Consider the following 13742-nt stretch of genomic DNA (forward strand, 5'->3'; position numbering starts at 1 on the left):
ATCCCTGGGTTTGGGAGGATCAAGTTTTTAATTCTCCAGGCATTTGCAGCCAAGAAGCATTTTTTATGAGAACCATATTCTCTCTTGGAACAAGTAAAAACAATTGATGGGATTTTATTCTTCATATTCCCCTAGAGTGATACAGATGAATAATCAAGAAAGAGCTCAGACGGTCTGAGATGAGCACCCAAGTCCACTGAGAGTTCTGCTGGGAGAATTCAGATGCTGTTTTTTCCCTGATAAATGGGTGGGCCAATTTGAAGTCAGGCCAGTTTCCAACCTCAGAGCAAGTGAGTTTAGGTACAAACACAGAATGGGAACTGGATATAGGTTGGCCTAGTCTGCCGCCACAGAGAGTCACCTGCTTTGGTAATCTAAAATGGGAATTAAGATTGCGTTTGGCTCCCTGTTACAGAGACTCAAATGAGGCTTTTTTTTTTTTTTGTCATATAACGAAAGTTAGGAGGCAGATGATCCAGGGACATTGTCAGGAAAGTTACAGAGAACCCTGCTCAAACATGAGGCATTCCTTTTCAGCATGGTGAGACAATTACTTCAATCCCAGGCCTCCCTTCTCCAGGCAGGAAGAAGAGGGTGAGGCCAACGTGTGGTTTCTTCTTGGGCCTTTGCCTTTTTGTTCAGAGACAGATACTCTTCCCAGAGAGTTCTACCAATATTTATTATCTAGCATGGTGAACATCTGTAAGTGAACTTGAGAGATGAGGGTTTTCAACCAAGCATACGACCTCTCCAAATAGAACTGGTTCATTTAGTACAAATTAGCGGGGAGGATTCTGGGATGAATCTGGCTCAACTCATGAAGGAACACCCATGTTTCAATTTCATTTGAGTCGACTGACTCTGGCTTCTTCACAGACATCTCTCAAAACCTTTCATCATGCCTTGGATAATATTTTACTCTAAAAGACTGTTGAGAAGCACCGCATCAGGTGAGTCTTGCTGAGTTCCCCGTATGGCCCACTTTTCACTCCAGAAGTATTTCCACAGATAGAACAGGATTCAGGAGGCCTGGGCTCCAGGTTCTGATTTGCTGAGGGGCTTCTCTGTCCTGTGGGGATGAGGGAATACTCCTCCATGTCCCTGACTTACCTTATGGGTACTGGGGATACCTCTAATTCCTAAAGAACTGCAGTCCTCTGTGAGAGACTGTGTGGAGGCTAAGCCTCAGCAGATCTACAGCCTCCACTTGCTGCTATTCAATATGACTCCAGTTGGCTTTCAGCCTCAGTCCCTGAGGACACTGGTTTTCTTTTCTTTTTTTTTTTTTTAAAGAGAGAGGGAGAGAGAGAGAGAGAATTTTTAATATTTATTTTTCAGTTTTCGGCGGACACAACATCTTTGTTTGTATGTGGTGCTGAGGATCGAACCTGGGCTGCACGCATGCCAGGCGAGTGTGCTACCACTTGAGCCACATCCCCAGCCCAGGACACTGGATTTCAGCACGTGGGAGGCACCCCAGACACAGGAGTCAGGGCTGGCAGAGAGGCAGCTCAGGAGCTGGCCCAGGAGCTGGCCATGCCTGAAGTTGTAGATCCTTCCAGCTCCCAGCAAACTTTCTATTTTTGTTCCATTCCTCTTTCCACAGTGATGTGGTTGGTAGATATCATTCAAACTGAATTGAATTTATATTCGTTTTGACTCTAGGCTAATAGTCACCTATGTGGATGATGAAGGAGGATAGATGTCTCCCCCCACCCGCCTCTTATTGTCAAATAAATATACACACTGCAGAAAATTTAGACAACACAGATAACTTTCACGAAGCAGGAAACAGAACCCCTTTGTAAGCTTAGGAGATAAACATGGGTGACCATATAGATGATGAAATCTCCTAGCAAAGTGCCCATGGCAGAAATTGCTCCCCCAATATCATTCTCCCATTCTTTATTCCTACCACAACCCCAATTTTAATTAGGGCAGCAATGTGCCCGGGGAAAAGGCAACATTTCATAATCTCCCTTGCAACCAGCAGGTGCTAACGATTGTCAGTGGAACTTGGGCTTGCAGGAGGACTTCTAAAGGGAGGGAGGGGAAGGGGAGGGAAGCACACATACTCTATCCCTTTCTCTTTCCACTTTTCCTGTCTGGGATATGGATGTGATGGCCAGAACTTCAGCAGATATCTTGGGCATTTTTAGGATTAAATCTATGTGCTAGAAACAGTGAGACAGGTAGAAGAAAGCTGCATCCCTGATGGCTTGGTATAGCCCTGAAGCAGCTGCCTCTGGACTTCTTTTATGAGAGAGAATAAACTCCTAGTTCATTTAAGTCTCTAGGTCAGGTCTCCCTTGACAGTAACTGAATATAATTCTCAGTTGATCCATTGCCTGATATAGAATGAGTGTCCAGTAAATGTCTAAGGCAACATGTTTCTCTGGGAAGAGGTTTAGGCAACAAGAATAAAAGTGCCCAGAAGGGCTGGGGATGTGGCTCAAGCAGTGGCGCGCTCGCCTGGCATGTGTGCGGCCTGGGTTCGACCCTCAGCACCACATACAAACAAAGATGTTGTGTCTGCCAAAAACTAAAAAATAAATATTAAAAAATTCTCTCTCTCTAAAAAAACAAACAAAAAAAAATTAAAAAAAAAAAAAGTGCCCAGAAGAATCCTGGTCCTGCTCCATCACCTGCTCCCTCAGGGACCAAGTCACATGCTCTTTCTGGGCCTCAGTTGATTTTCTGTGAAGTGTGTCAGAGTAAACACTCTCTAAGAGCTTCTTGGGTCTTACCCTCTGAGTCTATGGACTAGACAGACCTGGGTGTTCTAACACTTTCACCTCTTACCAGCTTTGTCACTATAGGTGGTCACCATGACCTCTTGGAGGTTTTATTTTTCATCTTTTTTTTTTTTTTTTTTTTTTTTTTTACCTACCAGGTACACAGGAAACAGCAAGGAAAAAAATAAGATAATTCCGTACTGTGCTACCCAGAAGAGGGAGTCTCCGTAATTCTAATGGCTCTAGGACTTAGGTGACCTGGCCTTCCCCAGCCTGGGCCAGAGCTCGTATTCTGTGTATTTGCCAGGACTGGCTTCTGATACAAAATGACCCTTCTGTCTTTCTCTCCCCAGCAGCTTCTGGACTCTGTGGGCAGCCAAAGCCTTCTGGAGAAGAAAGAAACAGGGAGAGAAATAAACCAGTCCATGGCAGGTGTGAGGGAGCAATAGTCGATCCCTCCCAGAATGAAGCTCTAGAGACAATGTCCTCTGTTGTCAGGCTGACCCCTTCCAAGGGCATCAGGGAATTCTGCCATCATTTGGCTTTAGGAGAGGAAGCTGTGGTCATCCAAGAAGCTCCTCGATTCCCATTGGTCCAGAGCTCTACCTGTGCCGTTATTTCCTGACAGGAAGTTCGGTTGTCCTGGCACTCAATCTCCATGGCAACCCCTGCTTTTGAGACACTGAATGGAAACTGCTGGTGTGGGGAGGCCAGTAGCAGAATACTGATATGCCCGGGTGTCTGTAACAACGACTGCATCTCAATACCTTTCCAGATACCCGAAGAGCTAAAAATACATCCAGCTCTGTCTAGGGCTCCCCAGCCAGGCTAAGCATCTTAAAGCACCTCTGTGCTGACTCTGATCTGCTAATATTAGTACCTTTGGCAACTTGGGCTTGGGGGACATAAAATCGTTCATTGAAAGCAAAATTGCAGAGCTCAGATTTGGAGGGGTACATTTGGGGAGGAAAGGAAGACCTCCTAAGAGGAAACCCAGGGGTTTGAGGAGAGGGATGATCAGCAGAGAACATGTTGAATCCTAACTCCTCACAGAGCTCCAGCAATCTTGCTAGTCCAACTTAGGTCATCGGGGCATTTGTTCATTTACTTGTTCAAAAAACATGTTATTAGGCACTTACTCTGTTCTGGTGGGTCTCTGTGTCAGGCACTGAGATTACAAGTATGAATAAGAGAGTGTGGATGTTCCCTGTTCTCACCAGAGCTTGCAGTATGTTTGAACTCGGGATTCTTATTCAGTCTAGAAATGCTCTGTGTATAGCCGGATGCCTTCCCTGCTCTGCAGTGAGTTTCTTCAGCTAGAAGATCATGTTCTTTCAACCTTGGCACATTTCCAGTACCTGGTAGGTGGTGAGCTAACATGGGACTGAATGCAATGGGATGGAATGGAACAGCACTTGCGGCTACAGTTGTGCCTGTCCTGCCCTAGTGCCACAGCCTCTCTGTGGGCCTCCCAGAGGCCCTGGTTGGCTCTGCCAAGTGTATGCTCAGGCTGTGAGGTACTGTATTCAGCATAGATGGGGTGACTGCTCCATGGACACCTGCTAAGGGAGCTCAGTATAAAGTGACAGGTTGAATTAATTCCTAGTCTCCTTGGCAGGATCCACAGACAGTCCTCCCCCACCCATCTCCTTCCCGTAATCGCTGCACATGTCATTCAATTAATTCTGTATTTCCCAGAGCAGGAGGCTGTGCAGAGTTGAAGCAAGCAGCCTATTCCAGGACTGTTTTTTTAAAAAGCGGGTGTTGCGCACTTAGCCTCAGTCACAGCTCCAGGCCCAGCCTCTTCCTCAGGTAGACAGGCCACAGATGCAAAAATGGACCATGACTACGGCTCTTCAGGACTGTTTCTGGAGACACAGCAGGTGCTGGGCAGGTCCCTGATGTGCATATGATGCACTGGATCACGTGAGGATGCCATACTGAGCCTCGGGGGGTCAGATCTTGTGGCTGGCCTGCTGGTGGGAAGCAGGCAAGAAGCTGGACTCCTGGATGCACCCCAAATCATTCTAGGTCTGAGAATGAAAATGGTTCTATGCAACCTAATCCTCCCTTCTGGCAAGGCAGCTCCAGAGATGCCTGTGGTGTGTGCGTTGGGACGGAGGGTGGAGGGTGGAGGGCCGGGGTGGGGGGGTGGGGTGTCCACAGCAGAGCTGCTTCTGGCTCCCTCTGGAACCCTGTGGGCAAAGCAACAACAGTCCCATTTCCTTCTTCTTCTGCCCTATTTCCTCCGTCACACATGGTGGCAGCAGGTCTCTGGTGGTTTTCTTTTCCCTTCCTCTAGGAGGAGGGATCCTGGGGCTCCTTGGGGCTCGGTCTGTAACATCACCAGCCTGCACTGGTGGCTCCCTGCATACCCACAGGGTGGGGAAGGGATTCTGGAGACACTTTGGTCTCCAAATTAGCTGAATCCTTTGGGATTCTGGGAAGGTCTTCTCTTGTCCAGAACCTCAGCCTGGCAGGTAACAGACTCTTTCAGGGCATCACCTGAATTGCTCCTTAACACCCCCCTGTGCTCTGACAAGAGCTGTCTTCAGAGCCGGTCTGATGGTCCTCTCCACAGAGCCCCGAAGCGCTCTTCTCATGGCTCTGTGGGGGAGGAAAAAACAAGGAAAACCAGATGGCTGAGGTATCAATTGTACATCTGTGGCCTGTGCAGAGAAAGAAGCTTGGATTCAGGATTGAAACTCAGGTCCCAGTCCTGCTCATCCCCTAATCAGCTGGTCACCTTGGCTACAGCACCAGCCCCTCAAAGCCTGTCTGACCCCAGAAGGTTCTCAGATGACCCATAGGGGCAATGGACATTTAAGAGCTTTGAACCGTAGTACCCAGCTGGGAGGAATGTATTCAACACCTACTGTGTGGCTGGCACTGTGCTGAGTGCTGTTCAGATACAAAAGTGTTTGCCTCTGGACTTGAGAAACTTGTGTGCCCGAGAGATGAGATCCTATGGCTATAAGCAATATGACTTTTTGGAATATTGGCTGTCCTTTAGGGAGGACAAGAAGGGGGAAGGAAGAAGATGTATACATGTGAAAGAAAAGGACACATAAACAGACCATGATGAAGTGCTTTCAAGTTCAATAAAGGCGAATGGAGATGGAGAGGGAGGGGGAGAGGGAGATCAGCCTGACCCGGACCATCAGGGATGCTTTATGGAAGAAGCCCATTGTGAGTTGGACTGTGAAGATCGACAATCAGGAGCCACATAATGATGTTTCTGTAAATGAAGGACCACACATATATGTTGGCAGTCCCATAAGATGATATCACCTAGAAATGTAGCCATCTTGGTTTGCGTAAGTATACTCTGATATTTGCACAACATGCGACCACCTAAGGAGGCATTTCTCAGAAGACATCCGACCGATAAGCAACAGACTGTCCAGACTTCAGAGAGTTGACTGAGAGAATGGATCTGGGGTGGAGGATAGAGGGGATCCGGTGATCAAAGGGATGGAGGCCCCTTCAGTACAGCATAGGGTTAAAAGCCTCTTTGAGGGAGCAGGGTGGGAAGACAGCAAATAAATAATAACATCAGTTGGGCTTGGGCTGCGAAGGTAGGTCTATCACTCAGCAGTTGTTTGCCTTGGGAAAACCTTATTAACCTATCTGAGTCCCAATTTCTCTGCCACTGAAAACTTGAAAACAATACCTACACGAACTGACTGTATTAAGGATTATACCAGATCCCCGCCACAGTTCTGCAATTCAACTGGTTGCCCGACCTAGCAATTTCACTTTCTTGAGCCCCAGGTTTCTCATCTTTAGAGTGGGGACAATGCCTCTTCCAAAGTTGGGGCTAGGATGAAACAAGAGATGATATGTCAACTATTTGGCACAGGTAGGTGCTCAATAAATGTTATCATGAATCAGATCCCCTCTAGGGAGGCAGGGCAACTAGGAAGTTTTCTGAGCAGAAGGGAAGGGTTCAAATGGGGTCATCTATCAAGTGGATGGAGTTCCAAGTGAACAAGAGAGCATTTCTGAGTACCACCTGTGCCCAGGAGAGGGAGGAGAGCCTCCTCCCAGGCTGGAGCCAGCAAGTTAATCTGGCGTGACCTCACTCTTGCAGGGCAAACTTCCATCCCCCAAAACCCAAGTGACCAACTTAATAGCTGTAGCCAAGGTAGAGAAGGTATTGGGAGAGGTTCTCCTCTGGCAGCCAGGATGCATTGCGAACCTCATTTCTTTGATGGATGGAAAAATAAATCATTTTAGTGGATTTATTTTCCTATGGGCACACTGAGTCACAGTACCTGGACATCCTTCCCCAGTCATGAAGCCTCTGAGCTCCCCCAAGCTGCTCCTGCCAATGCCTGGGAAGGTAAGCGCACTCCAGCTGCAGAGCCAGTGGGTTCAGGACATCTTGATTAAGAGTGGGCGTGGGATGTGGTGGGCATCACAGGCCTGAGGTGACTCAGAGACTGCTTCTACCCCCTCCTCCCTCGCTTGGCCAGTCCTCAGAAGAGCCACCTAGTGCAGACAGTTTACTATTGTGGCTCCCAGAATCTGCCTGTGTGGAACCTATTGGACCCATGCAGTCAGAACAGGCAGCCTGCCTGGATGAGCAAGCACCCTGGACCAAGGGCAAAACCCTAGAGTCAAATCCCATCTCCTTTACTGATGAGCTGAGTGGCCAGCAAGGGTCTTTACCTTTTGGTGCCTCATTTTCTTTGCCTGTATTATGGGATAGCTGTTCCTGCCCTGCTCAGCTCAGAGGGTTGATGTAAGACCATCTGCATTTGTGTTATCAGCCTAACCTCTTACAAAGAATCATGAACAGCTTAGTCACTTAAGTGCCCCCTTCTCTTTTGGGCTAATAATCCTAAACTCTGGCCCTCTAAGCAAATTTCAGTTCTGTCTCTTTCTTCTATCCACTTCATGCTCTTAGCCTATGGAGCTTCAAAACCCTCTAAATAAACTCTCTTAGCCAAGCGGATCTAGTGTGCTGTGGCGTACAATGATCTCATGGAGCCTCACATGGAAGTTCCTGCAGGGATTGTGGTCAATGAGCCCCTTACCCTGTGGTCACTACCCTGCTACTTGCTGAGGTATAAGCAGTTACCATGCGAAACTCCTGGCTGTTTCTTGCTGTGCCTACTGCCCCACCTCCCTTCTCTGCCTGCCACATGGCCCTCATCCCATCCCCCAGTTCTGATGTCAAAGGCTGGAGCGGTAGCTGAGCACACAGAAGGTGAGGCCAGGGCTTCCTGGCAATCCAGGGGCTTGGCTTTGGGAGCAGCCACCTGCCTCTCTGCCTGATGGGCTTGGCTGAGCCTCCCAGGCCACAGCCTCCCCTCTGCTCCTCCCAGAGTGGTCTGTGCCTCTCCTAGGCAATGAGTCTTCTTTCCTGATAAAAGACTGTGTCTGAGCCCACAGCAACCCAGGAGAAGGTCTGGCTCTCCTCCTTTCACTTGGGTGCCACATTGGGAGGCAAGCCGGGTGCCCAACTCAAAAAAAACCCTGCTGCTTTGTGGGATGATTGGGTGAAGGAAGGAAGAAAGAAATAGCTATGCTAAAATTTAGGATTTGATTTCCCTTAGGACAAGAATTTCTACCCACACTGAAAGCAACCCTGCCCCACCCTAAGGCCAACTGTGTGGGCTGATTTCTCTGGGAAGATAATTCCCTCATTTTGGGGGGAAGTTTCTTACCACAAATGGCTCAGGCTTACGCACGGGTGCCAAATGTGGCACACGAATTATTCTAAGCAACTCAACAGCCTGGTCTTACACAAATCATGAGATAGGGAAGGGTAATTCTGGATTTCTCTTTTGTTTCTGTCTTCCCTACTGTCATTGATTGAATGATTCATTCATTGATTCATTGACTCAAACTCTTGCAGAGCATCATACATCAGCAGGTGCAAACTGAACAAGGGGCTTGCTGTGAACTGTGCCCTCCCTCAGGGACCCTGTATGTAAAAGAGGGAGTTAGTATATAAAGCAATTGGGCAGAATGTAGGGTGGGCTGCAAGAGGGAGACCCAGAAGTCCAGGAAGCCATGGAAGAGGCTCCCCTGCTGCAGGTGTAGCTGGGCTTCTGGGAGGAGATGAGGCTTGAACTGAGTAGGCATTAATCAGGTGAGGGAGCATGGCCTGGCAATGTGGAGGAGGAAGGGGGGGTGCCCATGGAAGGGGAGCGGCGTCAGGGAACCATCTGGAAGACAGTGTTTCATTTAGCTGGAGAAAAGAGGGAATGATGACCCATTCTTGTCAGCAGCTAAGTAAGGTGCTAACTGTTAAGTAAGGCAAGTGTTAGTTTATAACAGCTTCAAGATGGGATTCCTCTTAAGGACTATCTATTTTCATTGGCTGCTGCTGTGGGAAGAGTGTGACTTTGGAATCAAGCACACCTAGGTTCAAAACCTGCTGTTAGTCACTACTTGGAACCTTGAGCAGGTCACTTAATTTTTGGAAACTTCACTTCCTGGAGAGACAACAACCTCCACCCCCTAGGGCTGTTGTGTGGGTTAAAGGAGATGTCATATGGAAAGGGCCCAGCTCAGAGTCAGCACAAAATAGGTGCTCAGACAAGTTGCTTTTACCTCCAAAGGTTAAACATAGGATTACCATATGGCCCAGAAATTCCACTCCTGGGAATATACTCCAAACTGAAAATGGGGACTAGAACAGATATTTATACACCCATGTGCCTAGCAGCATTATTCACAATAGCCAAAAGGTGGATCCAAGTACCCATCAATGGATGAATGAAATAAACATACAACAGACTATTTTTCGGCCTCAAAAAGAAAGAAAGAAATTCCTGATATATGCTACATGGATGAAGCTTGAGGACATTATGCTAATTGAAATAATCTGGTCCCCAAAGGGCAAATACTGTATGATTCCACTTCCATGAGGTACTTTGAGTAGTCCAATTCAGAGAGACAGATAGTAGAATGCTAGTTGCCAGGGGCGGATAGAGAGGGGGAATGAGGATTCAATGTTTAATGAGTACTGAGTCTCGTTTGAGAAGATGTAAGGAGTACTGGAGATGGACAGTGGAGATAGTTGTACAGCAATGTGAATGTAATTAATGTCACTGAGCTGCTATGCCAAAAATGGTTAAAATAGTAAATCTATGCTATGCATATTTTACCACAATTTTAAAAAGTTTTCAGGACTGGGATGTAGTTGAGTGGTAAAGTACTTGCCTAGCATGCATAGATGCTGGGTTCAATCCCTAGCACCTGTGATAAATTAAAAAATTATTCTCCTTCTACAGAAGCAAAGCCTCTTATCCCACCCCACCCCCGCCCACTCTTTCTGTCTCTCGGAAAGTGGACAAAGGTAGACTCCCTGTGACACTTCTGAAAGGTCACCAGCCCTGAGCTAGATGCCTAAATATCAGCTGATCCTGCTCAGACTCCCAGAGAGGGGATTGATTAAGCAATGTTCTATCCAGGCTGAGGACTCTATGCATCAGGCTCATTGGAAGGGAGCTGGCTCTGGTGCTGGAGTTGGGCAGGGAGGGGTAGGGGGATTAGCATTCACTGAGTGTCCATGTGCGCCAGGCTGCATGCTAAACCAGGTGCCAGGCATACAAATGAACAGCTTCTGCCCTCAAGGAATTTGCACTCAACTTCTACCTCAGTTACCAGTGGGCCAGCCCCCGCTGTGGAGATGGCCAGGAGGGTAAAAGGGATGAAACATATTTTTGCCATTATTGGACAGGATTCAGGACCTAGAGAGATTTCTGCACAACCCCCAGAAGACCTGGCTTTTGAGGCCAGCACTGCTACTGACCTCTAACAATAAAAAGGTCTGTGTCCAGACCTTGAGGAGCAGTTGAGCTTGTCTGACAGAATCTTCACAGTGCCGTAGTTGGCAAGCTCATGCCACGGACAGGAAGGGATGGGAAACTTCTCTGGGCTCCCACTGCAAAAGGGAATTGCTTTGGCCAGCATCCCCCTGGGACCACGGACACCAAGAATTAGGGAACCACCCAAAGAGTCTGGGTTTCTGAGAAGAGGATCTCATCCTTCCCACATGTCCCACCTTCCAGACCAGTAGCTGATAAGGGATGCTGTTGCAAAATATGGGTAGCTGTACACACTTAAGGTCCCAAATCTAAATAAGGGTCTTTTATTCACTCAACATTCATTGAACCCCTACTTAATACTTAACATGTTAGTAATTCAGTCTTTACTCTCACCTGGACAGGAGACAGAGATCTATCAAAGTATAATTTACGAATAGTTAAAAGTATGCTTCTCATAAAAAAGATATCATTGAACTTAATAATTAACAAGAGAACCAGTAAGGTGATAGAATTGATTCAAAGAGCATTCGAAGAGCTGGGATTTAAAAGAAAGTCACAGCAAAATAATTTCTTAAAGATAAATTTAGCTCATGTCCTAAAGGGCAGTAAAACTGGGGTTATCTTTCTCACTGGACAGAAATAATCCCATCTGTACTAGACAAAAAAAATGGCCAAGTTAACATGTAACTTCACTTTATGAGTCCTTAGTTAATAATAGCAAATGATGAAGTGAATGAAAACTTCCAGGGGGACACTTTCTAATAGATATATAATGGGAGCCACAGGTATAATTTAAGTGTTTTGGTAGTTACACTTAAAAGCAAATCAAAAGGGTAAAAATTAATTTTAATAATAAAGTTCAATATTAAATTGCAATACTTTATTTAATGTTTTAATTAAATACTAATTTTAATTTTTTATTTATTTAACCCAGCAAGTCCTAAATGTTGCCATTTTGACATGTGGTACTAACCACATTTCAAGGGTTCAATAGCCATGTGTGGATTGCACAGATCTTTCTATTAAATAATCTTTGTGCACATCTGTTCAGCAAAGCCTCCGTGTGAAATACAGTCTCTTTGAAATTAAGAGCTTCAAATCTTATTAACTCCTGAACCTCCTTATGCTGAGACACGGGCCCAGGTGGGCACCAAAGAAACTGACCTGTGACAAGTTTTCTGGCTAAGCACAGGGTAGCTCAATCTCCATTTATCTACATATGTATATCTCCTGGCTATTGTTTCTATAAATTGTAACTGCTCCCAATTTTTTTCCCTTACATCATTTGTTTATTTCTTATACAGCAGGCAACCAAATCTCACCAGCTGGGATCCAGGCAGGCTCCCTGGCTTGACTGCTGGTAACATGTTCCTTCTACCAGCCACTGAAAGAACATACCGTATCCCCCTGATTTTATCTGCAGTTTGAATCATTCTTATGAACATATCTGCACAAGTCTTATGACCTAGGAAGGTGAGTCCAAACTATGGCCCGTAGAACGGTTTGTGTAAGGCAGCTGAGCAAATGTCATCACATCAGATGGTCTGGTTGAGGTGTGTCCAGGACTGTGGGGGTCTGCAATCTGCTGGGGGAACATAGTAGATTAGAAAAAAATTGACCGGGGATGAGTAGGCTAAAAAAAAAAAAAAAGAAAAGTGGTGGAGGGACATTCCAAACAAAGAGAAGAATGAGACCCAAAGCAGGGAGAGGCACAAATTCAGAGAACACTCATGTGTGCACATGACTGGAGAATGGGGCGTGTGGAGAGGGAGGGGCAGGGACTGACGGAGACCTTGATAGGCTGGGTCCCTATAGCAATAGACAAGGGTCTGGGGAAGCTGTGGTGTCTCATCTACAACCAGAAAAGTAGGGACATGACCAGACTTGTCTTATTTTAGCAAGCTACTTCAAGGAGATGTTAGCCTTGTGGCTGGTGGAACCTTCTCCAATTCCCTATCCTCTTGTTACCCCAGTTATGAATGGGGATGAAGTTTGCATCACAGTTGGTAGCTAAAAATATTTTCTGGGCATCAAGTAACAGATGTGATGCCCAAATCCAAGATGAAGAATGCATTGATAGAGGGGGGGCAAGGTGGCTCCTGAGGTCAGGACATAGCAAAGACTCCTTTTGGGTTCTGAGGAAGGCTGTAAGGTGACTTTTATGGATTGGTGACTTAGTAGTTGATACTCTAGCAGCCTTTGGGGCCAGGTTCAGGTAAGATAAAAGAATCCCAGCCTGGCATTGACTCAACGGTTGGCAAGAAAAAGCCCATCGTCTGGAGGGAGATAAGAGCTGGCTTGGATTTCTCTTGCCCTTTGTATCTGAGAAGTCAGGTGTCCTTCCTGGGCATCCCCTGAGATGGTGGTCTCTGGCTCCTGGAAGTGACAGGTTAAACAAGAGCAGGTAAGGCTGAAACAGGCCTGCAGGGTACGAAGAACCAAGAATTCCTTAATTCTCAGCAACATCCTCCTAGATCCCCCACTACACCAACGTTAGAAAGAGAAAAATGACTTATTTTAGTTTTACCTGGAAACATATATGTGCATGGAACAAGCTTCTTTAGCTAAGAGCCTGTGGCTGCCAGGAAAGGATGCGGCAGAGTGGGGTGAGATTTCAAGATGGCTCTGTAGTCCATCCGCCTCTGTGCACCCAAGTGCATGGGGGCTGGGTAGGAGGGATCTCAAGTCAGCTTCCCAGGGCTGATGTGTCCCTATGTGGCCAGTCTGAGAGGCAGCAGATTCTAGGGTCCTATTTCCACTTGGGGCTATACAATCACCAAGTGAAAGACTAACCATCCAGTTGAACGAGGAAATTCTGATCTCATCTCCTTGGAGATATAAGACCTCCCCTGCTTCCGCTTCCATGCTTTGCGCCATGAACTGATCACTGCTGAGTTTTGCACAAATGTCTTGTAATGACAGGAGAGGAGGAAAACCAAAGCCCAGAGCAGCAGGGGCTGCTGAACTGGAACTCAGAGAATGGATCCAGGCCTGCCAGCTCCAGCCCCATGTTTAGAAATGAGCGCCACCAAATTGTCAAATATATGGTTAAAGATAAAATCCAGTGTGATATCAAGCCATGTTCCAAATATCAGATCCAGGGTCAGATGCCTCTCTGCCCTGTGAGCTGCTAGCACCTGCGCTGAGCCCCCTGGTCCCTCAGCTCTCCCTCTCCAGAGCTAACCTTCTGGCCCCAGCCCCTCAGGGGAGGCTGTGGATG

The 13742-nt window shown here is 46.8% G+C and overlaps 1 protein-coding gene across 1 annotated transcript in view; it reads right to left on the reverse strand.

The window, feature by feature from the left end:
• Positions 1-4926: 4926 nt before the first annotated feature.
• Positions 4927-13742, reverse strand: part of Kcnc4 (potassium voltage-gated channel subfamily C member 4) — a 43873-nt gene continuing 35057 nt past the window's right edge. The window contains exon 4 of the mRNA XM_046467253.2: positions 4927-5342. Within this exon, the coding sequence (XP_046323209.1) occupies positions 5335-5342 (8 nt within the window). The 3' untranslated portion in view covers positions 4927-5334. The remainder of the gene's footprint in view (positions 5343-13742) is intronic.

Source organism: Marmota monax, unplaced genomic scaffold (genome assembly GCF_021218885.2).
Source record: "Marmota monax isolate L192 unplaced genomic scaffold, Marmota_monax_Labrador192_F-V1.1 WCK01_AAM20220418_F8-fsc00181, whole genome shotgun sequence".
NCBI classification, from domain to species: domain Eukaryota; kingdom Metazoa; phylum Chordata; class Mammalia; order Rodentia; family Sciuridae; genus Marmota; species Marmota monax.